Below are 27,223 nucleotides of genomic sequence, written 5' to 3' on the forward strand. Positions count from 1 at the left end.
TCAGCACAGACGTGGTGGACCGAAGGACCTGTTCCTATGCTGAACTGTCCTATATTCTGAAATGACCAACAAGCCACTAGTTATAACTAACTTCTTTGTTAAAACACAATAAGAATGAAAATGGATAGTCAGCCTCTTCATTGTACAATGGCATACCTAGTCAAATCAACCCAGCAAAGACCTCCTCACAAATATTTGTGGATATATCTTAACTGGAATACTGCCCCTCAGACTAGCATAGTCTGGCATGATTTTACTAACAGAATCATGCCTTTCACCCAGAGTTCCAGACTTTTCTATCATAGATCCACCAGAATTCACAGCTTAATGGTGTACATTTGGAGGAACATGGACCTGGGAGATTTCAGCATTGACTCTGGACCCCATGGCATGAGGTGAAGTACAGGCAAGGGAACTTCCTACTCTTCATCACTGAATGCCCTCCCTCAGCTGATGAATCAATACTACACTATATTGGACACCACACCCTTCTTCTAAGTGGAAGAAGAATGTACACTGGTGGGAGATTTCTTTCATCAAGTGGCACTGATGGAACTGGCCAAATGCCAAAGAACGTAACTGCCAGACTGAGTCTGCAACAGACAGAGAATTAACACAAGGGATCAACCTGGTTAATCTCGTCTTGCCAATCCCCCAGTTGCAGATGCATCTGTCATGAACCATAGGTGGGGAACCATAGGTAGGAAATCCTGACATCATTACAATTATCTACCATCATGTTAAATAGGATAGGGACAGAATTGTTTCAGTAGCAAAAACCAAGGAACGTGACAACTTACTGGCTATAGTATTGAAGACTTGTGGTCAGAACCCCTGGTCAAGCTGCTTCAGTTACTCAGTTTCAGTTACAACAGAGTAAGATCAGTCAAAGACTATGAGAGTGACCAAAGCCTTTGTTGTTATAAAACTACACAGACTTGCAGTTTGATTTAAAACAGTTACTCTGTTTCAGTTACAACACTGACATCAATCTGACCATATGGAAAATTATACAGGTATGTCCCGTCCACAAAAGTAGGACAAATCCTTTACATGTGACTACAGCTGCGTCAGTCATCAGCAAAGTGATGGAAGGTGGTGTCGACAGTGGTATCAAGGGGCATTTACTTTCTAGTAGCTGCTCACTGACTCTAAAGTTGACTTCAGCCAGGACTACTCAGCCACATCTTTTGTTACAGTCCTGGACCAAACGTGGACCAAAGGGCTGAATTCCAGTTTTGAGTTGAGAGAGACTGTGCTTGATATCAAGGCGGAATTTGATTGACTGTGACGTCAGGGAACCGTAACAAACTTGAAGTCAGTAGGGAGTCAAGGGGAAGACGCTCCACAGTTTGGAGTCGTACCTCACACAAGGAGAGCTAGCTGTGGTGTTGGTCAATTTTCTCATCTCTAGAATATCACTGGAGGAATTCCTCAGTTCTATTTACACCTTCATCAATGATCTTTAACCCATCATAAGTGGGCCTGTTTGCTGAAGAAGCAATATCTGATTCAATTGACAGTTTCTTCAGATGAGAAAGTAGACCATGCCTGCATGCATTAAGACCTGGGCAATATTCAAACAAAGACTAGCAATGTTTGCACTTCACAAGTATCAACATTGATCATCTCCATAAAAAGAAGGTACAGCCTCTTTCCCTCAACATTTTCAATGTTTGCTATTGCAGAGCCCTCCACCATCTACACCTTGGTCGTATTGACTGGAAATTTAACTGTACCAGCCAAGTACATATTATGGCTACAAGAGCAGTCAAAGACTATAAGAGTGACTCCCTAAAGCCTTTGCTTCAATAACAATGCATAGACTAGCAGTTTGATTTGAAACAAAACCCTTCACATGCCTAGGTAAATGCAGCTTCAACAATATTCAAGGAACTTGATGGCATCCAGGACATTAACCTGAATGTCCACTTCCTCTGCCATTGACACAATACAGCCGCAATGTGTGCCATCCACAAAATGCACAGGAGCAACTCACCAGGACAACTTTGACATTATTTCCCAAACTTATGATCACCACCACCCATATGGACAACAGAAGCAAACCATGATCTACCATTCTAAAATATATCCTTCTTCATCATCCCTTGGACTAGATACTGGAGCATCCTATCCAAAAGCACTGTAGAAATATCATTGTCCTCATTATCATACAGACTGCAGTGACTCAAGAAAGTAGCTCAGCTCTTCCTTCTTAAAGACATTGATGGATGGGCAGTAAACTCTGGCCTGGTCCCCAGAGCTCACATTCCATTAATTTGGTTAACTTCAATAGAACTTAAATTCAATTAATAATCTGGTATTTCGAAAAACAATAACATGTCACAGTAATAATGACCACAAAAAGTACAGGACAGTGAGTCCACCTGGTTCACTAATGTCCTTCAGGGTTGGAAATCTGCCATCCTGACCCAGACCGCCCCCCTCGTGAGGTTGACTCTTAGGTGCCCTCTGAAATGGCCCTGCAAGCCACTTAGTTGTACCATTACCATTACATTCATATAGAGAAAGAAATACAGACAGACCAATTGACATCGAACCAGGCACCAAATTCTGACACAGCAAAGTGACCCCCAGCCCAGTTGACCTTGTGAAGTCCTACTCACAAACACATGGGGACTGATGTCTAAATTAGGAGATCTGTTCTACAGACTGGTCACACAATAGCTTGGTACTTGCAGAATCGTACCTTATGGTGCCAGATCCCTCCATCACAATCCCAGAATATGTCCAGTCCCACTAGAAAGGCAGGCCCACCTGAGGTGGAGGCACAGTGGTTACAGGTGGGAGGGAGTAACCCTTGGCATCCTCAACACTGATCTATGATCAAACCATATCCCATGAAGTCTTCTTACATCAGGCCAAATATGGACAAGAAAATCTCCTTATTACCACCTTACCCATCTTCCCTCAGTACTCCTCCATGTTGAACATGCATTGAAAGTAGTATGGTGAACTCTTATTGGGGTACATCAATGTCCACCATCAAGAATGGCTTGGTAGAGGCAGCACAAACTGAGCTGGTTGCACCCCGACAGATGTGGCTGCCAGACTGGGTCTGTGATGACATAAACCTACTAGACCTCATCCTCACCAATCTACGTGTAGCAGATGCATCTAACAATGATAGCATTGGTTGAAATGGCCACCATACAGTCCTTGTGGACACAGAGGCCCAAGTTCACACCGAGTAACTATTTCTAAATGGGATAAGCTCAGAAGAAAACTGGCAGCTCAAAACTGGGTATCCACGGGGCACTGTGGACCAGAAAAAAAAGCTGCAGAAATATAAACACCACAATCTGTGGGCTGGTGGCCCAGCACATCCTCTCTCTATGACTGCTATCAAGCTAGGAATCAACCCTAGTTTAATGAGGAATGCAGAAGGGCCTGCAAGGAGCAGGGCCAGGCCTAAGTAAAAGAGAAGCTACAACATGGGGCTGCGTGCACACTACCACATCTCGTCATGAACAATGAAATAGCTTACAGAAGGATGAGGCTGAGGAATATTCTCCTCCTCAAAAATAGTTGGGGCCCATCATGTGAGAAAAGACTGCAGCATTCACAACCATGTTCAGACAGGAGTGTCGAATAGCTTTCCCTTTGGTTACCTCTTGAGAACCCCAACGTTACAGAAGCCGGTCTCTCGCCAATATGATTCACTCTATGTGATATCAAGAAATGTCTGAGAGCATGGATACAGCAAAGGTTATGGGACCAGGCAACATTCCAGCTGTAAGCTGAAGATCTGCTCTCCAAAACTAGCTACTGCTCTAATTTCAGTACAGTTACAACACTGGCATCTACTGAACGATGTGGAAAATTGTCCAGTTATGTTCAGTTCACAAAGAGCAAGACAAATCCCACCTGGAAAATTACTATTCTATCAGTCCACTCTCTATTGCCAGCAAGTGATGTAAGCTGTTATTGACAATGCTATCAAGAAGAACCTACTCACCAGAAACCTCCGCACTGATGCCCAGTTTGGGTTTCACCAGGATCTGCTCCTGGCTTGATCATAGCTTTGGTCCAAACATGGACCAAAGGGCTGAATTCTAGAGGTGAGATACGCATGACTACCTTTTACATCAAGGCAGCATCTGCTTGTGTGTGTAAAGCTCAAGTCAGTGGATATCAAAGGACAAACACTCCAAGTGGCTGGATTATACTCAAACAAAGGAAGAGAGTTATGGGTGTGGGAGGCCAATTATCCCAGCTTCCGGACATCAATGTAGGAGCTCCTCGGCAATGTCCTTGACCCAGTCATCTTTAGCACAGTCAGAATTGGGGATTTTACCTGTTGCTCACGTAATTTTCAGTTCTATTCGCAACTTCTCAGCAAATGAAGCAACCTATGCCTGAATGAATTGATGAGCATTCAGGTATGGGCTTTTAAGTAACAAGTAATATTCACAAGAACACAACACAAGAACACAAGGAAACAGGAACACGAGCAGGCTACCTGGGAATTCCAGAAGAATGAGGGATAGCTTAAAGGTCACATTATTCAGGCCCTGTTACAATGTACACTGGGAGCACTTTGAGTGGGAGCTCAAAGATACTCCATTGACCCAAAAAGCTTTAAGCAAGTAATGCTATTCGTATTACAATAGTTACATGTAGATTTCACAGTAATTCATCAGTAACCCACTTTTCTTTGTAGTATTTGATCTTTGTTTTATTTCTGCAGGGGTTGCCTCTAACTGCCTGACTGATGGGACTTTGTCTTCCTTTGCCAGAAATCCATTTCCCCTGTTCTTTCTGCAATTGGGTGCTCTAATTTGTGGTCTTGTCCTTCTGTCGTTTCTCTGCTTATCTTATGATCAGCTCTCTTGCATTTGGCCTATATCTCAACTTCCATTTGATTATCGCTGCTCCAGCTAGCTATGCCTTGCAATCTAAACACTTCCAGAAACCTAATGACTATTCTGCTCTTCAATTGTAACATGAATACTATAAATTGCTGGAAGTTTTTTGGGTCAGTGGAGTATCTTTGAGCTCCCACTCAAAGTGCTCCCCGGTGTACACTGTAACAAGGCCTGAATAATGTGACCTTCATTATTGACCTATTTTACCATCATCCCTTTCCAGTTTGTATAACACTTAAGTTGACCGTATTATCAACTTTCCCAACTTTCTTATGATTCCCAGAGATTCCTCCATCAGCAACCTTGTTCAAACATATAAGTTCGTAAGATTAGATGTTGAGATGTTTTCACTAGCGAGAGAGTCTCAAATGAGGGGACATAGTTATAAATTAAGAGGCTGGTCATTTAAAATGGTCAGGGATTGAGGAATGGGGATTGGGTTAGGATTCTGACAAGAATTCTGGATGGTCAGGAGTGTAGGGGGTGATGGGGAGGATCAAGACTCGGGCAGAATGTCAGAAGGTTTTATGGAATGGGGATGGGATGGGGGGGAAGTAGTTCGGGCTGTCAGGATGTTAGGCCTTTGGATTTCAGATATTGTGGAGTGGCCAATGCGGGAGGGTAGTTAAAAGGGTGCTGAGGGAGCTGGGATTGAGCTGAAGGATTTTGGTAAGTAATTGACTTCCCATTCTGGCACTGTGCTGTGCAGGCCAGGTTATCCTTCTTTGCCCATTGATGGGTGCTCCTGGGACAATGAGGTCCAGGTTTGCCTTGGGAAACAATGCCAGGGACGCAAGAGTGACTCTCCCCCAGACCTACCTGGTCCAATTTCCAGAAGACAGGAAATGACCTAGAAATGATAATGATCAATTTTCGCTCTGAAACAGAAATCAATTTTCATTTGCATCACCATGTAAAACTGTTATACAACTGAATTTCTATTCAATGTTCTGTTAATGAAAACACATTTTTAAAATTTATAGACCATATTTCTGACTTGCATCAGAGGTGCCATTGTATCCACAATGCTTGGCACTGGACCTGTTAGTTCTGGTTCTGCACTTACATACCAGCCACAGTGCAGCGTTGTTACAGGGCTAGCATTATACCACTCTGTTTCGTTGCTTAACTTCTCAGCTCTGAATATGATTGAAAGTAATAACATATTGCCCCTGTAAGATAACTAAACATGGTTTTGTAACATCCATTCTAAAATGAAATATATTTGATCCATTTAGAAGAAACTATTCAGTTTCACTGTCTGCCGAATTCCCAATTCTGTCGTATAAATTGGTATGTATTTACAATTTCAAAATATTACACTAATCCTGCAGTTAAAAGATTTATTGATGTTATTTTTTGCACCTGCAGTAGGCACTTTATAATACCCCTTGGAAGCTGAATGCACCATGTTGTAGAAATTGATGCATGTTTGGTGCAGAGGGAGGCATAAATATGTCGGGCTAAAAATTTGGCAGTGAAAAACGTGCATTGAATAGGCTTTCATCAAAGCTGATGGGCGAAGGGTAGTGGTGATATTTAATGCGCCCAACAAGCTGAATTGAGATTCCTGGGTCCTGTGCATATAATTGGCACAAAATCCATCAAACCTGAAGTTCCATGAGAAGCCTAAAATTTCACCTGTAGCTCCAAATGTTGGGAATTGCTGCTTCTAATAATGGGACTATTTCAGGATAGATTTGTGCTCAAGTGGCAGGTGACTGCTGGAGACAGCCACCATGTGGCCCCAAGAGGTCATTGCATTTGTGTGCTCAGACGTGGGCACACAGGCCAGCAATTGTGGTGACTGATGCCATCCCAGAAGTAGATGTCATTGAAACATAAGATTCTGATGTGCTTAGTGGGGTAGATACTGATGCCTTCATGGGGGATGTTTAGAACAAGAGGTCACCCGTTTTGTATGAACATTTTGCAGAATCACAGAATGGTTATGACACAGAAGGGAAGCTGTTTGGCCTGTTGAGTCCGTACTAGCTCTTCCTAAGATCAATCCATATTCATTCCTATTCCCTTTCCCATAGCTCTTCTTTTCCTTTCTTTTCTTTTCCTTTCTGCTACCTACAGTTGAATCTGCCTCTACTGCTACTATTCATAACAGTGCATTCCAGACCCTAACTGCTGGCTGCATAAAAAAAAGCTTCCTCATGTCACTATCGATTCTTTTGCCAATCACTTTAATTCTGTGGTCTCTAGTTCTTGACTCCTCTGCCAAGCTTATCTTTATCTACTCCATCTATAACCATCATGATAGTGTGCACCTCTTGCAGTTCCTCTGTTCCAAGGAGAACATACCCAGCTTCCAGTCTATCAATATAAATAAAGTTCCTCGCTCCTGGAATCACCGTAGCATAGTTCTTCTTTAACCCTCTAAAGCCTTTACAACTTTCCTAAAATGTGGCAATCAAGTGGACACAATACTCCAGTTGTTGCCAAATCAGTGTATTATAATAATTCCTTGTGACTTTCTTGTTCTTGTTTTCTATGCATCTATTTAGCCCAGGATCCTGTATACATTTAACCACTTTCTCTCCCTGCTACTTTAAACATATATGCTTATCACTCTGTTCTTATATCCCTTTTAGAATTGTACCCTCTAGTTTATATTGCTCTTTTAATCTGTCCTACCAAAATCTACACTTCAGGCTTCTCAACAATTTCATCTGTTGCATACTTTCCCATTTCATCAGCCAGTCTATATCTCCTTAAAGTCTTTTACAGTCTTACTGACATTTTGCCACACCTTCAAGGTTTGTGTCAGAGGCAAAGTGGAAATTGTGCCCTGTACAACCAGGTCTAAGTACTTAAAATATATATTAAGAAGAACAGTGGTCCAAGTACTGACCCCGGGAGCATTTCACCGTCCATTTCCCTCCAGTCCAAAACAAATCTTTCACTCTTCACTTAGTTTCCTATAAGTTATCCACTTCAAACACAACTAGCCTTTCTCATACATTTTGTTCATCAGTTTGTGGCCCATTCAGTATTTTGACTACATCTTCCTCTGCCAAGGCTTTAGCAGTATCTTCTCCCTCAGTGAAGACTTTGAAGTACTCAGTTTGTACCTCAGCCATGTCGTCACCTTCCATGAGTAGGTTTCCTTTTTAGTACCTGATCCCATTCACATGTCCAGAGAGTATTTTTGAATTCTCTATTATGTTTGCTGTGAGTGTTTTCTCATGTTTCCTTACAACATAGAAAGAGACCATTTTGGCCTATCGAGTCTATGCTGGCTCACAGACCATTGCCATTCTCCCAGTAATGTTTCCTGTAACCTATTCTCCTCATATTTCCCACCAACTCCCACCAGATTCCACCACTCATCTACACAGTAGGACTCTACATATTGTTGCTATTATAAGGACATGGTTTAAAGAAAGGCAGGAGTGACAAGTCAGCTTTCCAAGGTGGGACAGGGAGGGTGTAAAAGGAGGTGGCATTGCAATATTGATCAGGCAGTCTGCTACTGCAGTAATAAGGGAGGATATCTTGGAAGGCTCTATGAAGTAAGCCTTATGTATAGAACTTAGGAACCAAAAGGGAGTGATCAGTTTGCTGAGGTATACTACAGATCTCCTAGTAGATATTTAGACAAATCATAGAACATAGAACAGTACAGCACAGGAACAGGCCCTTCAGCCCACAATGTTGTGCCGAACCAATTACATTAATAATAAAATGCCCAACTAAACTAATCCCTTCTGCCTACACAATGTCCATATCCTACCATTTCCCTTACATTCATGTGTCTATCTATGAGCTTCTTGAATGCCCCTATCATATCTGCCTCCACCACCACCACAGGCAGCGTATTCCAGGCACCCCACTACTCTGTGTGTAAAAAAAGCTTGCCCCGCTCATCTCCTTTGAACTTACCTCCTGTCACCTTAAATGCATGCCCTCTGGTATTAGACATTTCAACCCTGGGGAAAAGGTATTGGCTGTCTACTCTACTTATGCCTCTCATAATCTTATAAACCTCTATCAGATCTCCTCTCAGCCTCCGCCACTCCAGAGAGAACAACCCAAGTTTGTCCAACCTATCCTCATAGCACATGCCCTCTAATCCAGGCAGCATCTCGGTAAACCTCTTCTGCACCCTCTCCAAAGCCTCGACATCCTTCCTATAATGGGGCGACCAGAATTGAATGCAATCACAAAGAGTTGTAGCAGTAGAGGATTTCAGCTTCCCCAATATTAACTGGAATTTTTAAAATGTGTCCAGGAGAGCTTTTTGAGCCAGTAAGTAGATAGTCCTTTTTGAAGCAGTACTAGACCTAATCTTAGGTAATGTCATTGGGCAAGTGCTTGAAGTGCCAGTGGGAGAGCATTTTGGAGATATTGACCATGACTGTGTCTTTGCCTTTCACATTTTCTGTCTTACTTGCCCTCTGAACTTTCAGTACTCAGCCCGGTTCTCATCTGTCATGAGCTCTTTTCCAGCTTTTCACTTCTGTTGTCCATCTTTTTGGTTGTCCATGGAGTTCTGGCTTCAGCTTTTCTACTCATCTCCCTCATAGCAATATACATCGACAGCAGTTGACACCTCTCCTTCTTAAAGGGCAACCATTATATCAGCCAAAGTTTGATTCCCATGTACCCAGGCCAGATCTGTTGAAATTAGCCTTCTCCAATTGACTATTTTACCTTTCATAGAGTCACACAGCATGGAAACAGGCCCTTCAGCCCAACTGGTCCATGCTGATCAAGACTCCCATCTAAACTAATCCCATTTGCCCACGTTTGGCCCATATCCCTCGAAATCTTTCTTATCCATGTCCCTGTCCAAGTACCTTTTAAATGTTGTTATTATACCTCAACCACTCCTCTGGCAGCTCATTCCATATACTCACCACCATCTAGGTGAAAAAGTCTTCATTTCAAATTTAATGACCTCCACAGGATATGATCCTTATACAATTTCCTAAGGATCCTTTGCAGGGTTTTGACCCAAAACATCAACAATTCCTTTCCCCCTCACGGATGTGCTTGACCCACTGTGTTCCTTCCACAAAGTGTTTGTTGCAGAGGTTGCAAGTCCTGCCCCAACCCCCCTCCTTACCCCTAAAAGGCAGCTCATACTCCTGGAACCATGTTTATGCAGGAACCCAACCCTTCTAAAGAGCATAAGAAAGATTTCTGCAGTTAATGGGTAGGTAGAAGCCAATGATAACACATTCACACTGATCGGAGTGATCATTATTCTTTTCATAGCTCAAATGTTTTCTGCACTTCAGTACCAAATACCCACACAGTTCGCAAAGCAAGTATTCACAATAGAGAACCACAACACAGACTAATAACTGGAAAGGGTGGGTATTGAGGAAGAACATTGAAGTCCCTGGTCTCCACAGACAGAATTAAAGCACTTGATTAAATCAATAAGCTGTCTTCTACTGCTGAAAAATAAATGCCTGGGGTCAAAGTTGTGAAGAAAGATTGGACAGGCTCGGATTGTATCCAGTGGTGTTTACAAGAATGAGAAATGCTGTTACTCAAGTTTAGCCAGCTGTTAAAGTTTTTTTTTATAACATTTTTTTGGACTTACTTTGGGCCATCCAGCCACTCACCTCTTTTTTCCCACATGGCAGATTTACCAGTGCATTGCTCTACCTTGGCATTGACCTCAGGAGATCCACTTAAGATAATTGCAATCTTTCTTCCTAGATATGAAATGAGTGCAGACATCTCGCCACAGACCACATACTTTGGGCCAATATTTTCAGCATGTTTGAAACATTTTGAGGCCATTTGAGCTTTGTTGCATTACTACTGTGCAACACACACAAATCTATCTAGGTGACTTTGACCCCAGGCATTTATTTTTCAGCAGTAAAAGACAGCTTATTGATTTAGTCAAATGCTTTAATTCTGTCTGTGGAGACCGGGGACTTCAACATTCTTCTTTACCAATATCTGTTTTCAAGATGTCCAAAAAAAATCCATTGTCTATATTAAAGGACAAGGCACTACAGGCATGCTTTTGGTTATTGGAGTGTTTCTCCTTGAACATTATTTCAGATCCTCTGGTATCTGAGCTAATAATTTGCCCATTTTGAAATTCTGCTTCATGTCCTTTCTAACATTTTGGCAGCTGATTTAAATGAATGTAAATCATTTCCTGATTTTTCAAATTTCCTTAATTAGATACATTCAGTTATTCAGAAATTAACTGGCAGCTGATGCCATAATAAATAGAACTGATGGTTTTTGCCTACAACTAGTATATTGAAAATCACCAATTAAGTTAGTGCAACACGGGAAGTACCAAAGCAGGATGTGGTAACCCCAATTAAAGGATTTTTTTTCAATCTGTGTTTTCCATAGATGAGATGACTATTAAAGCTTATTTTTTACCAGAGGACTTTGGAGCATTACAGCATCCCTTGACTTATGAAAGGAATGGCTTCCTTGAAAACATTTTGTTAAGCAAAATTTTGTAAGTCAGAGGCTGGGCAAAATTCATTGTGAGTATTTTGGTGCAATATATTCCACTTAGTGGAGTGTGGCACACCAATTGTTATTGTGGAAAGGAGACTCAAAGTGAAGACACATACTCCAAAGAATATTTAAGACTCTAGTGCTATTCTACTTCTTGAGTCTCTTTGTTGTTTTTGCTATTCATCTATCACTACATAAAGCTTTTGTATCATAACCATATCACTCAAAAATCTACCCTCTCTGGTTTATAGGATTAGTACTTAAAACTTCAAACTACAATCTAATGTTTAACATTCATGCATCCATATTTATGTAGAATGTGCAACAATTTCTCCACCTGGAGAAAAGCAGAGTAAAATTTCTTCAAATTTCTAAAATACCACAACTCCCAGGAATAAACAAGTTGTCACCTCAGGCATGTGTAATGGTTAGAGATCTATCTGTCCATCAGAGTCTATATAGCTGTCTTTGCAGAAGAATTCCAGATTCTTTGTGGCTGCTTTCTGTATGCAATGCATCTGCTGGAGTTTATTCACCTGCTTGACGAGATCTTGCTCTACAGTTTCAGCTGTGACTTTGAACCTCACACTCAACTTCACTATGCTGCTTACATGATCCATTACTTTCTCTACTTCTCTACTCTCTAGCAAGTGAATGCTACAGAAACAGAATAGCAAGAAAATTGTACAGAAATGTTATGAAAAAATTTAATTTCCATAAGTTTTACTGAGGCTTTCGATCAGATCATTCACGTGTTCACAAAAACAGACTGCATGGGTGAACTGTGATTAATGTAGGTAAACACTATTTCCATTGTGGCAGCATTCTTTTGAGAGAAGGAAATAAAGTAATACTTTTGAATATATAATTATAGATGCCTCTTTATTGCCTGGGATAGAAGAACTAGAGGCAGCATTAAAGGGCAAAAAAAAAATTTGCTTTGAATTTTTTTGTGCGCCTATGTATTTAAACTTGACACTTACGTTACGATGAGTAGCTTTCTAATGCATACACTAAGAAGAATCTGTCACAGAAAATGCATAGGCTTCAGATTTTTGCTTTAGAGATTATTCTATTGGGGAAAAAAACTAAAATTGTAGATCTTTTCTAAGTCCAGAAATATGACTTTAAAATATGCAGGCTCAAACTCATAAATTGAATTCCAAGGAAAATAATTCAGTGAGAAATTTGCTGAGAATAGTAGGGAAATATTTTTGCCAAACTCTGGCTTGGTCGCACTGTGTTTACAGTGCCTGTGCATTTATGTTGCCATGAGGATAATGTTGTGTGGGCCAGAAAGGCAGGAAGAGTTACTGTCAAGAACACTTCCAATGGAACCGTCATTAATGTCTGGTAAGGATGAAAGTAAAAGCAGCATGTTATTTTAAATATCCTTTTACCCACTTTTTAAACATAGTTTATATTGGGCAGGATGTTGTTGACCGATCTCGTGGTTCCATTCAGAACTACGAGTGTTTACCTATTTAACCTGCAGTTAGTCTGGGACCTCTGTGCATGTGCATTAGGTGGCAGAATGGAAGGCAAGTTTTTATTTTAATTATTAGTGTTTAATATTTGTCATTATTTGTGCTTTTTAGTGTTTTGTTAATTACACATTGCATTTTGGAAAGAAAATTCCTAATTAATTCAATTTCAAAAGTTTTTTAAATGTTAGAGACATCTAAAAACCATTAAAGATCCTTCACAACTTTTATAGCAAAACTGAAGGTGGAGCTTTGCCACTGGCCAAAGCTTCCAGGGTAATTTCAGGGACAGATGGAGTCCTGCCATCAGCCAGAGCACACCACGAGAGTCTGGGATGCTTCAGGCTAGCAAGAAAGATCCTCTGCATCTGGACCTGATGAGTACCAGCATGGGGAGAGTGTAGGTGGTGATTCCAGGCACTGGACCAGGCCAGTAAGATCTGGCCTAGTATCTTTTACTCTAATCTAGGGTCTCCTGGTACAGAAAAGGTTAATGTACTTTCATAATCCATAGAATCATAGATACTTACCGTATAGATTTCACTTCTCCTATACAAATTGCAATTGTTATTGCCGCAACTACTTTTTGTTGCAAAATGTACCATCCTTTTTCAGTTTTGATCGTCAGATCAGACAGAGAAGTCCTTCCCTGTAAATTATGGTCACCTTTGGGTATGGAATCAGCTGGGTTTTTTTTAGCAGGTGTTCTTGTTAATTCAATAAATCATTGTACATACATTCATTTTCAAACAAAAAAATCTCAGTATCTTGTAGGACCAGTTCAGGTTACAAACAGCACCTTATCAACAGCAATAACATTAAGAACTTAAATTTGGAAGTAGATATAGAAACAAAACTGATGAGCTAAGTACAATACCTATATAATGAAAACACAAGACTGAAGATGCTGTGCAGTCCTGATGCAGGGTTTCGACCCAAAACATTGACAGTTCCTCTCCCCCAACAAATACTGCTCAACCCTCTGAGTTCCTACAGCAGATCATTTGTTGCTTCTATACAGTGGAACTTGTTCCTAATAATACACTCAGATAACTGACGGCCATACATGTGAGGTTACATTGGGTGGATCTGACTGATAACTGGACTTGGACATCTGCCCTTCACTAGAGATCAGGATTTTCATTATCCAAAGCCAAAACTTCTTAATGAAGAAGTTGCAGCAGTCACTAAAGAAAAGTGTGGGTGTATTCTGGGGCAGAGGCAGAAAATTATCTTGCTATTTGCTTTTTCCTGGATATAGAAACAGGTTAGGTCAGTGCATGCAGATGGACTGAGAGGGCAGTGCATTTAATGAAGAGACTTAAATTTACCTCATAGAAGTGATAGGTTCAAGAATAGTTGAGGACAGAATAAAGGCTAGCATCGAGGGGAAGTACTGGTGACCCAGCTCAATACAAGTTGAAAGGGTTGTTTTTTTTTATAAGCATGCATTATAAATCAAAGGACACTATTTTCACACTGTGTAGGTTGCTGGTTAGATGAAATCAAGAATATTGCACCCAGTTTTCCAACCTGATATGCTTGAACAATGAACAATGGCTTGAGGTGTGACAGATTTACGGACCAGTGTCTTCTGTTTACATCCAAGAGGGCAATACTGGTGGAGGTCACTGATGGGTACTTGCCAATACCCCTTTCTCATATCATTGGTGTCACATCAGTTGTCTTTTATTGAGTTGAACTTTGGCACAGGCAGCAAGGAATGCAATGATTTACCATATCTCAAGTCCAAAAAGCCAGCTTTAATCATACTAATATACTTAATGGAAAACGTACAGGATATATCTATGTGCCTAGATCACTTGGACATTTCATGGAAGATAAATTTGATTTTGATAATAATGATTCACCAAAATCAACACAGAAACAACATATTACATTATATTACATGCAAGTCTTGACAAGTTAATAATTGATGGTACAAATCTGAGCAACTTTTGGCTTCTGAACCTCTATTCTCCTTTGTCCATGAATGTAGAATGATCTAAATTGAAGATCACAATAAGATCTACGTGCAATAGAGTATAGATTTGTTTTAGAGTACATATTTGCCCCTTTATATTGTGTTCTTTTAGAGATGAAATCTGCTATCCAGCTTGATTACTTTGATCTTCAAAATATGTTCCCTCTCATACCCCGGAATCTTTGATCAAGAATTAATCAAATTAAAAGCCATTTTTAAAAGGCAGAAGAAATATTAAATACTTTAATTAGGAAGCATCAAATCAGTATTTTAAGTAACCTTTCCCATCAGCAATCCTTGCATGGAGCACAGTGAAAACTTCTCCAAATAGGTAATTCAGTTTCCAATTCAGTACTTCGACACAGTTTTGTTTTCTGATTGGATTACTGCCATATAGTGCATGTGGATATGTTTTTAAATTTGTAAGTTATATCTTCTTTATATTTATGCCTTAAAGAACACATACCTTGCCATGTGTCCACTCCTGAAACATGCTGCATTAAAACATCTGCAAATAGAACTGAATTCCTGCAATGCCCAGTTTAAGCAGGGTGCGTTAAAAGCCCAAATATAATAAGATTATCCACAAACTGGAGAATGCCCATGGGTTTCCGTGATTATCCAAAATTAGAAATGGAATTGGAAGATGCTCAAAGTACTCAGCAGGTCAGGAAACAGCTGTGAAGAGAGAAGTAAATTTAACATTTCAGGCCAATGACCTTTCATTTGAACCGGGGTTGGGATTTCAGCACAATTACAAAAGCGTTTCATCTTAAATGGTAAGTTTGGAAATCTTCCATCATACCATCCCAGAAATATCTAAAGTTCTCTTCAAGGTGCTTGTTTTGCCTTTAATATATTTTGTATGCGATTTCCAGAAACTGTTTCTCCAGGTGATGTTGGAAAATCATTTTACAGTGTTAGGAAAACTGCAAAGTTCATCTGGTGCTCAAAAGGGTCATTATGACAATTGCCTATCATTTTTCTTGGTAAAAGATGGAATGGACCATAGACTAATTCTAATTCCGTTCTTTACCTTTAGGTATGGCATTCCCAACGAAAGGCTAAGAATTCAAGGACCCTTATCACTGAACCCTCATCAGATCTGAACTTTAACAAATGCTTAGTTTCACAGCAGCCATGGACAAAATGTGCCCAACATGACTGTCAGTGAAATGCTAGCATTGTGTGTGTGTGTGTGTGTGTGTGTGTGTGTGTGTGTGTGCGTGCGTGTGTGTGCGCGCGTGCAAGCGCACGCGCGCACATTTGGAAACCAGTTGGGTCAATTAGTTATAATTCTGGCCTAGTGCTCTTCCTACTATTTTTGTCACATCTATCCCAGAGGAACCACACGCAGTGTATTTCATTGCCTGCTTGGTGTAGGGTATTTGCTTTATATATCACCTAATTCATTGCAATTTGTAGCTAGTGGCTTCTGAGTTAAGCGTGCATTTTGTAGGTCAAACAATTGCTGCAAAAATTTTAAAATCTGTAGAGGTTTTATTTTAAAAAAAATAATTGATGTCAATATTGATTCAGTGTTATGAATTAAAACTTGTTTCTCTGCAAGGTGCACTCCACTGATTATGTGACTAGTAAAACTTAATTGTGCTTGGATCTAATTGAGTAATCTCATTTCATATGGTGGGATTTTTAACAAGTGGATAACGACAATGGGTTAAGACTATGTCTTTTGAAATGGAATGCAATATTAACATGCACAGTTGTACTCAATTAAGTAATTTCTGCTTTAAAGTTCAAGTTATAAAGGTGCTGTGCCTTAACCTATTTTTTAACTGCTATCTTGCTGTAATTTCTAATGTAAATCCATCTTTGATCTGCTGTTGAAATGCTATTGATGTGTTAACCAATCACTTCCTAGGAAATTCCTCTAACCATGTGTTGGAAATGTTGCAATTTAACTAGGTGCAGTGGCTACTAAAGTTCGAAGGCACGATATGCGGGTCCATCCTTACCAAAGGATTGTGACCGCTGACCGAGGTTAGTTTAGTTCTGGAGTTCTTGTTTTTTGTTGAACATGTTGATTGAAAGGGTGCTGCTTTGCAAAATCACATCAGGCGGGGTTGACCAATGGTCTAATTTCTGAGGACCAGTTATGTCCATTTTTATTCAGCCAAATACCACTGTGCCCAATAACTCTTCAGATTTTTGTTGCAAAGCTTTGTCGGAACTTCTGAATGTAAGTTCCTCACATTGGATGGTGGTGGAAAGGTATTTAAGGCTGGAGAAAGAGAATATTAGTGTTCCTGTTCCTGCCTGGTAAGATTGATGAACATTGAGAGACATGTTCTAACTGCCAATGTCTGTTTAGTATTGAGGGAGGGAGGGGGAAATGCATTCATTTATTTTAAAAGTAGTCAAATCCAAAAAGACTTTTCAAACTATGCTTCTGAAAGGACCAAATCCTTTTCCTTGAAGAAACTCTGAATTGTGCCTTTATAATCTTCAGTGGAATATAATACATGAATATGAATTTTATACACTATTGTACCTGATTCTTATTGATGCTTGTTGTGGCATCCATGTACTTTTTATACCTACATTGGACCCATCATACCTATACAGTGGGGTCAACATTTTATCTGTGTAGTTATCTCGGGATTTTCTCCCCATAATGTATTCAGAAGGTCTTAACAGGAATCAATGTTCATTTTCCCAGCCTAACTCTTGCCATAATTATGTTCCCTTAGACCTGTAAGTGAAAAAACATATATAAATTATTAATATATTTTAGGCTCACGAATACACCATGAATCCATGAATTTTACCTTCTTAATTTTCAAAGATATCATTGCATTCAACCAATGGTTATGTAAACTTCCAGGAATGAAAAATCTTAACTAATTTTTATGAAAGGTTAGACTCAAGACCAAGTGAAATATCAGTATTTACTCATCTACTTTTTTTTCCTGACAAAAAAAAATGGAATTAATCCCTTTAGCCCAGCTTCCCATGTACATTTTTTTGCTCAGATCCAAATTGTTTTCATTACCTGGCTGATTAGTTTTATGTAGGGGAATGTATTATGTTTCAAGTGCACTTTAAGTTTTAGGTGAGATTGTGTCTAACTGAGGGGTTGAGGGTGGAGAGGACGGAAACTGAAGTGAGGAAAGGAAGAAGGAAGAATAGTGGTATGGAAGGATGGATATAATGTGGGACTAGATCCGGCCACAAACAATAAACTAAAAGTCAACTTTCTCTTGCAATTTGCTGGCTCTGAGACTCTTCAGGCCTGGAAGATCCAGCTGGGCTCATGAACAGCTACATCAGGTGTGCATATTCAAGTCTAGGAGAGAGGGGGAGGTGGTGTTGATGTTTTGACAGCATGGAGAATAACTTGAATGTTTTATACAAGACCCAGGGTAACAGATTTTGAGATCAAAAGCTGAGTGAGGATACAACACCTGGTGTCAGAAAGAAGACATCTAAAGCAGCTGTTGGATAATGCTGTAGCACTCACTACTTTACGTAATGGATGGTTTTTGTTTTGCACTTAATCCGGAGATTATTTTCAAGACACCAGAGCTCAGGTAAATTCTGTAAATTATCAAAACTCCAGGGCAGATACGGAGTTCCTAGCTATGCCTGCTGTCATCCATACCATTAGAAGATCCCATTCAGGTCTGCATGGTGTGTTGGGAGCCTAAATTATCACATTGTTTTCTATCATTAAATTTGGGCCTTAATTTATTCATGAGCTTTTTAAAGCCAGTGTCTACCAACTGGGTCTAAGGGACTTCTATATTTGAAATAATATATGGGTTGTTTAAATAGAATGGTTCCCTTCCTTTGCATAGGATTGCATGTCTCTTAAGTATTCATTTTGCAACAGAAAAAAAATTACTTTCCAGCCGATTTAGATGTATTACTTTTAACTGAGTATTTAGATTTGGTGATGGGTTAATGACTGCAACATTCTTTACTGCAAAGAAAATGACCCTGCAGTGCAACTTTACAGAAATGTATTTGGTACAGATAACAAGATAGACTGACTGAAGTAATTGGAATAAACTCCACATTGTGTTGCACGGTTATTGAACCTGTGTGTACTGTTGAAAGCCTAGGACTGAGCAGAGGATCTGTAGCAGGTGTATTGGTTGATTAGAGATTATAACCATTTTGTTGGTCCTTATAGGCTGTATACTTCAGAAGACCAGTAAACACATATATGTGCTTCATTTTCCCTGAGCATATTGTGGCCATTTACAAGTATTTTGCAACATATATTAAATCACTAATACAACGGATTTTATTTTTTTGAATTTTTGGAAGAAAAATATTCTAACAGTGAGTGAGTATTTGAATGTAAAGTGATTATATAGGCATCAGTCCTTCCTTCATTTTAACAGGTACATTGAAAGAACTGTCGTCACAGTATTATTGTTTTATTATGTCATGACCTCAGCTGCTAATGTATTTGGATATTGTGACAGGATCAGTGTCCGATTCCATGCAGTTCGAACTCCTGGCCTTCCATTGGCTCTCGGTGGGTGATGCACTCCTTTTTTTTTAAACCCACTAACATGGACAAATGTGCTGTTCTTCAATCCTGTGATTTATTCCTTTTTACCCTAAAGAAGATGAGGTCTAAAAATAAGTCACCATGACCGTAACATGGCGAATGAGTACAGCCTAATATATGGGCCATCAAAAGGGATGCTGTTATTAAGCATTACACCAGCCTTACCTTGCTAAAATGGCACAAATTTGACTTTGCACTGAATAATTTATTTCATTTCCTCTGTTCAAGTCTTGCAGCCAACAGTACAATATTTTGGAACCTCAGAACTTTGATACATGTTAAGCTGTTGAACAAAAGTCTTATTTTACAATTAAGTGGACCAAGTTGGGTGGAGGGAAATGGGAGAACAAGAGAGTATGAAAGAGAAACAGAAAGATTCCAGAACGCTGTGACTTATCATTTTCCACTTGAGAACTTTTGTTTTACTGTAATCATCTCCATTTTTAATTTTTTTTGCAAAGAAAATAGTATTACAGGTGGCTTCTTTTAAAAAAAATATAAAAAATATAAAGCAGGAATGTATATGAAAATGTCAGATTTTATTGTATTTGCAGAGTATTAGCATTGAAATTCAAAAAAAGAGGGCTGTTTGTAGTTTAAAATGTGCATTATAGTGTTGAGTAGAAATTCATCTATTTTTGGATATACTTTAGGGCTTTATAAATGTAGACTTTTAAACGGCAGGACTTCTTTTGTGTTTACATGCAAATGCATTTTATACAAGACTGTCCTATAAGTGTACAATAGTACTCTCAACTGGAATATGTTGGATAAAGTAAATTAATTGGCCTCTTCCAAGTTCCCATGATGTAGCCAACACTGCTAGTCGGATAATTTAGAATTGCTTGTATTTTGAGGTCAAGAGTTTCATACTGTTGTAAATAGAAGAAATGAAAGGCAATAAAATTTTATTGAACAACTTGGTTTTGCCCCATAGTTTGTTAAATTTGTTGTGTGCAATTTCTAAATACTTTACTTTATCATTAACTAGTTAATCACATTCATGAATAATATTTGCTTTCTTTTGTGCTTGCACTTGGAAGGGCACTAATGCTTAATAGCAGTCAGGTACAGATAATTTTGTACTGACTGAGGGACACCCTATGTTTCTGTGCAGATTCAGACACCTTTCCTTGACTCTCTTGTATGGTCACTGTTTCCCAAGCTCTTCCATTGACTGCTACTAACCATTAGTCATTAGTTATTTTTCCTGTTAACAAATTGTGGGAATGGGCTCCTTCTCATGCTTTTAATCATGATCCAGTGCTGTCATGATTGAATGCATTCTATAGATAGGTGTCGCTCAGTATGTCAGAGTTACAGTGCTTGTTTTATTAGTTGTGGTTAGCTTTTCATGTTGTCATCCAGTTTTCACCAGCCAACACTAATCTCTTCTCTATCTTTTTTTCTTTTCTCCTTTTTTTTTGTTCCTAACCACCCAGCTGCCACTGGCAACTAACCTATGACCTTCTGACCTCTGAGCTCTTCACCCAATGATGACCTGACCATGCCTGCCTGCTGATCAGTTAACTGGTGATCGCCTTTGCTTGCCTGTCTTCAGTGCAGCAAGCTGAGGCACTGTCCGTTCGTCTTACTGCCTAACAATGAAAACAAAACACACACACAAAAAAAAATTATTCAGCCTCTCAGTTTTTCTGGTTGGGTGAATCGTGAGGTCCTAGAACCTGCACTGAATAATACTAAAGCAATAAAGTCCAATTCATCCCTAACTGTTCATCAATGATCATCATTTTGTGACCCTCCCTAATGAACGGTAAGAAGGCCTAGGAGACAGGAGATGGATATCTATGAATAGCTATTAACAAAGGCAGTAACTGTGGGAGTTTGAAGAACATTTTTTTCTCATGCTGAAGTCACAAGTTTCCTGAATGTAATTTGTTGTGATGATGCATCATGCATGAACCTTTGGTTGGTGATGTCATTGGTGAAGGATCTTTTGAATGAGCTTCAATGTTCCAAATTTGGCCAATTTTTTTGTTCTGTTCATTTGTGTTCAAGGACACAGATGCCAAGTCGAAACCCTTCATGACCTTGACCTGCCAGTTCAGCATTTTCCTAAACCAAATGCTTAAGTCATAGAAAGAGCATTGAACAAGAACCAAAGGGTGTTGTGAAGAAGACTGAATTAGTAATGGTTTAAGAACAAGAATACCTATCAGATGCTTAGGAATCTTTTGGCAACAAGGTCCATGCATTATGTGTCACAATACTGGGCGAATTGTTGAATCTTATTTTTCTTCCTTGTATAGATTTGTTTTCTCAAGGATGTAAAGCCATGCTTGCCTATTTACTATACTAATGTATTGAAATTGTAGATATGCATAGTGCATTGAACAGACCACAAAAAGAACAAAAAAGTAGATACTTTTACTATACAAGGGTGCTGGTAAGAAGAAATATATTTTTGACAGTATAGTCTTTTATACTTTCAAGTATTAAATAGAACCTGAACAAAGAAACCCTTTATTTCATTAAATGATTTCCTGGTAGTTGTGAACAAAGCAAAACAGGAGACCAGCCTTTTTTCCCCCTTTTTCCCCCTTTTTCTGTTAAATTGTAAAGATTGGAAAACGTCTAAAGAAAGAAGTGCCTTATTTTATTCATAGTCATTTTGTCTGGCGTCTCATATTAATCATCTTGCTGAATGCAAGGTCTCAAATGCATGCAAACTTAGCTGCCCAGTACTTACATGAAAGGATCCGCGTGTGAATAAAAATGAGCTGGCAGTTGTGTTGTCTGATAAGTGCCACATCACTGAACCCATGGCTCACAAACACTGTGACTGTGACATTTATTTGTACACTCCCTGGGCTTTATAGTCTATTGTTCAAAGCCATCATTCCCGTAGATTTTCACATCTTAAAGAGGCAGTTTGCCTTTTGTTGGCATCCATAGGATAACTTAACAATGAAAGGAGCTAAAGGATAAACAGTAAAATGTGTTGCATAGTTCACAGCTGTAACCAAAGTTTCTGTTCAGTCATTTTCTAATCACTGTTCCAGTCACCGCTGCAACTCCAAGTTTTCAAAAGCTCATGAGAAGTTGCAGTGATTCAATGGTGTACAGTTGCTCAAAACCAAGTTCTCTGTAACTAAATCATCAATATTGGTGACTTTTTTAAAAACTTAGTTGACAAACTTTGTACCACACATTACAAATCAATAAGGACAATTTGGCTAAAGGAAATAATATTAAACAAAAAACGCTAACACAGCTCTCAATGAAGTTAGGTGACCTCATCAAGAGCATGCTTCTTCAAACTTAATCAATCCCCTGTTCCAGAGGAATATGATTACTTGTTGGCATAAAATAAGGATTTTTCCATTAGCATTGACCTTGCTATGACCCAAACTGACCAGTAGACTCATAAGCAGAGGAATTCTCTGCCACAATATATGTCCTGTAATTAAACTGATGGCTCATTTATGTCCACTGAGAGATCCTCTTTAACAAAAGGGAACATCCTGCCTTTTTATCAGTTGAAGAGAGACATGTAAGGGTTGCTATAAACATTTGCATGGTCAAATCACTCATTCTTGACTTCATATTTGTGGGAGGGTTGGGACAGACTGGGGAGGGGTGGGGTGGGGTGGGGGGGTGAACGTAATGATTTACTATGCAACAAGAATGAAACTATCCAGCCAGCTTTAAATGTTGTGCCACCATCTTGTCTTCCTGATACCTTGCTTCTTTGAGCTTACCCATTTTTCATCCTGGTGCCATTTTTAACATTTTTTGTTTGAGCTGAGCATGCGACACTCAAGTGACGGTCGTGATAGTAACCGTGGAAGGTGGAGAGCAATCGAAAATTAAAGTGAAATTTTATTTTCCCTTTTGGTAGACACTGGATTAGTGGGGTTGTGATGGCAGTGGGTGAAGAAAGGTTAAATATTAAAACTATAACTAATGCATCTCTGCAAATCGTCGAACATAGTTTCTGAACAAGTGTGACAACTTCAAATATTTGTGTGTACCCTTAACTTCAGTATTACCATTATTTGGGGATTTTATCTCCATATATATTTAAACATAGTTTTAAAAGGACCCGTGTGCTTCCCTTTCCCGGCAGTATTATGTAATGGGAGTGTCGCTTATAGTCATATAGTTAACAGGTATGAGCCAGCTATTTGCAGAGCAAGAAGTAGATTCATGTTGTGTCTGTACCATAACTAACTTAATTGCCTAAAGACTTGTAAGATAATGTATTTACAGCCATTGTTACAATTTATAATGTATTTTTCTAAACCTTGTTTTTTGTATGTTATATATAACATTCAAGAATTTTTTCCTGATAAATTGAAAAAAAGTATAGAAATCCCACCGTTTTGATAACTTATCAATGCCAATGGTTTTTGTAGTAGTTTATTATTGAAAGTATTCCCCTTCTCTGGCTTTATGTTCGCAACTTGATGGCTTAATTAGACAATTGGATTCTTGCTTTTGTTTTAACTTGCTTGCATTTGGTTTCAGTGATTCTTTGCGGTTTCTATTAACCCTTGCATTATTTTAATAAATGTTATAATATCAAACTACTAACTCTGGACTAAGTCTGTTTAACTGCTTTTGTGTCATTTTCTAAAACAAGAACCAAAGATTAAAAACGTTACATAGTTTGTCAGACTAACCGCAAGGTGAGTGACTATGCAGTAGTAATACAGTATAACATCTTTAATCCTTGTCCTGTTGTTCAATATTCTCTGAGTAATGACATTGAGATTGCTGAGTTTTGGGAAGAAGGTCTTTTTATCATTTAAAATGGGAACAAACATTGTTTTATTCTTCTTGCATGCCTTCCTACTACATATCTATAGCGATTTTACTAACATTTTTTGGTACCCGAGAACTTAGAGTAAAACTGAAAAGGCTACAAAAGTAGTAGGTTCTTCACAATAATAGCTGCATGTAAAACTGGTTTAGGCTGCACCATTTCACAAAGACTCACAGATGAATCTTTAAGTTCCTACAATGTAATCCCATATGATAATAATATTATCACTTCCATTGTCTGAAAAAGTTTTTATTGGAATTTGAGTCTCTTCCTCCCTTGAACATTTCACTTCATCAGTTCATTGTTAAGAAGAAAATATGATGAGGTAGGATGGGTTGAGTGATTTGAATGTAGAGTTTCAGAAGTGATATTAATACCACTTTCATAGCCCGAGGTAATTGGGGATTGAAGGAACACCGACACAGTAAGAGTAAAGGCTGAAGAGTGGTTAGTCACAGTTAAGTTACTTCTTCTCATTTAACTTTTTTAAAAAATTTATTATAATAAAACTGGTGTAAAAGATCATTGTCGAGTGCATGGTAAAAGATGCTGCTGCAGAATCTAACTGTATTGTAAAATTATAATGGTGCAGAAGGCGGCTAATCGGTCCTTTGTTTCCATGCCTGGTCACTGTACCTGTTCAGTCCTTTTCCCCTACTCTTTCCATTTAATCCTGCAAATTATTTTTCCTCCTGTCGATCAAAATCCCTTTCTCTGATTGACTCTGCTTCCACCACCATTATAGACATACTATACTCAACATTTTGTTTTTAAAAAGTTTTTTCTCACCAACAGCAGTAGCTTTTTCCATGAATCTTGAACGATCCAGCAGCAGGAACATGTTACAGTATCTCTCCTTCCCCTGTCTGAACCAGACATCATCTTATTGAATTCCATAAAATCTCTTAACCTCAAGGAGGACAACCCAAATTCTCCAGTCAAACCATGAGGATATAATCCCTCATCCCTGGAACCATTCTAATGAATCTTGTTTATACACTCCCATGAACTCTCATATCCTCCATATGAATTCATAATCGGAATTAAATATAATACTCCAGTTGTCGGCCAAGCCAGTGTTATATTATGGTTCCACATAACCCTACTTTTGTACACTCTGCCTCCATCTATGAAGCCCAGGATCCCTTAAGCTTTACTAACTGCTCTTTCAACCATGCTGTGTCACTTTCAAAGGTTTGAGTACAAATATTTCATTGTCCTTGTGTTCCAACATATCTTTTGAAGCTGTGTCATTTAGTCTACTTTGCTTCTCCTTATTTTCCCTATCAAAATGTATCCCTGAACACTTGTCTATAATTAAGTTAAACCAAACTAGATTTATAGTGCTGTCAATTATGTGCCTTTAACACAGAAGTAAATTTAAATATGTTAATTGTTTAACAATTCAATCTAATGCACTAACTGGAAAGCTATTGAAATGGAGTTTAAAGGTAACAGACAGTTGGACATGCAGCCACGTATTTGGATCTAAGAGAATGAACGCAGTTACTGGATCATACACCCTCCAGCACTCTGCTGCCTCATGGACCTCCTCATGCCATCATGCTGTTAGAACGTGGAGCCCCCATGCCCAAAGTTGGACCACGGACCAACCCACACCACGTGTTGCTGGACCGTGGAACCCCTTCCTGTTGTCAGTGGAGAGAGAGGGAGGAGGAGGAGGAGGGGAGGGAAAAGAGGGAGAGAGAGATGTGGAGAGAGCCCCAAAAATGGAACTCCTGGAAATGTCATACCCCTGGTCTCTTGCACCATATTCACACCTTTTTCCCTCTTGCTTTTCCCCATCACTCTTTTCTCCATTTTCCCACATTTAATTCATCTCCCCTCTCTCATTCCTCATCCCTCTCTCCCTAATCCACTGCCCTTTTCCTTTCTTAACCCATTTTCCATCCCTCTCCCCAAATCCCCCATCTCCCTTCATGTATTTTTCTCTCTTGCCCACTCTCTAATTCTTCCCCATCTCATTTTCTGTCCCGCACTCCCTGTCATCCCAAAGACCTCGCATGACCCTTTCTCTTTTCTATCCCTCATGTTCCACCCATATTTCCCACCTGCACACTCTTCCCACCTCCCTAGCATTTACAACCTCCCCCATTCCTTCCCGACCTTCTACCCCTTTTCTAACAATTCCCTCTCCAATCCCAATCTCCATCGTACTTTTCCCAGCCCCACTCTTTCTTCTGCTCTCAATTCCTACTAATTCCCCCCTTTTCTATTCCTGTCTCTGCCCATATCTCTCCCTCTCTTCTCTCTCTCTCCTCTCTTCCCACCCCCTTCTCTCTCTCTCTCCTCTCTCTACTCCCAACTATTTTGCCAACATTCACGCCTCTCTGTGAGTGTGCATGTACATGGTGAAACTACATGGTGAGAGGTGACCAAACCTAGTACGATCCATGACCTGCTGCCCAGGCTCTTCATTCCCGTCCTGAACTACTCTGTTCCTTTGATTAATCCCATCCAGAGAAAAACATGCTTATTATGCAAGGTTAGCAGCAAGTTACTTGATTGAAGCTTATGCATTCATCAATAAAGCATATTAGAGATTGGGAAAGGACAAGAAACTTGAATCAGACCATGTAGAGATTGTAGGTATTGGAATCAGAGTGACTTACTATGTCAGGGCAACACCAGGGAGGGAATTGAATTCCGTAAAAAAGTTAAGTCTTGTCATTAGAGGTTATGAAGATAAACCATTTTTATTGGATCATTCAAAAATATTTGTTTAACAGTGCAATTAAAATTGCAATTAAATGTTATTTAATTTTTAAATTGTACAACTTAATTTTTATTATAAGTACCTTGATGGCCCAAATTTTTTCCCCTAAAACTCGTGCTGCATTATTCCTTTATTCTTTTGGATCAGACTGGACTTTATACTTTCGCCTTGGCTACTTGACCTAATGACTCTTGGCTACTGTTGTCGCCCACTGGAGTCTTCATTTTGTGGCTCAGACTGAGGGGAGCAAGTTAGGAAAAATGAAGCCTAGATTTTCTCAATAATTCATCAGGCAATATTGAAAATGAACTTCAGAACAGTAGCTGTGCATGTGCAAT

The 27,223-nt window shown here is 39.3% G+C and overlaps 1 protein-coding gene across 4 annotated transcripts in view; it reads left to right on the top strand.

The window, feature by feature from the left end:
• The window catches only part of LOC127567951 (protein quaking), a 428,171-nt gene extending 407,889 nt beyond the window's left edge, over nt 1–20,282 (top strand). For 2 of the 4 annotated variants that reach the window (XM_052011188.1, XM_052011187.1), the window contains exon 7: nt 16,743–20,282. In XM_052011188.1, the coding sequence (XP_051867148.1) occupies nt 16,743–16,822 (80 nt within the window). In that variant the 3' untranslated portion in view covers nt 16,823–20,282. Of the gene's footprint in view, nt 1–15,652; nt 15,659–15,858 lie in introns of all 4 variants that reach the window. The other 2 variants (XM_052011190.1, XM_052011189.1) reach the window with 2 other exon arrangements.
• Nucleotides 20,283–27,223: the final 6,941 nt, after the last annotated feature.

This window comes from Pristis pectinata, chromosome 3, assembly GCF_009764475.1.
Source record: "Pristis pectinata isolate sPriPec2 chromosome 3, sPriPec2.1.pri, whole genome shotgun sequence".
Lineage (NCBI taxonomy): Eukaryota > Metazoa > Chordata > Chondrichthyes > Rhinopristiformes > Pristidae > Pristis > Pristis pectinata.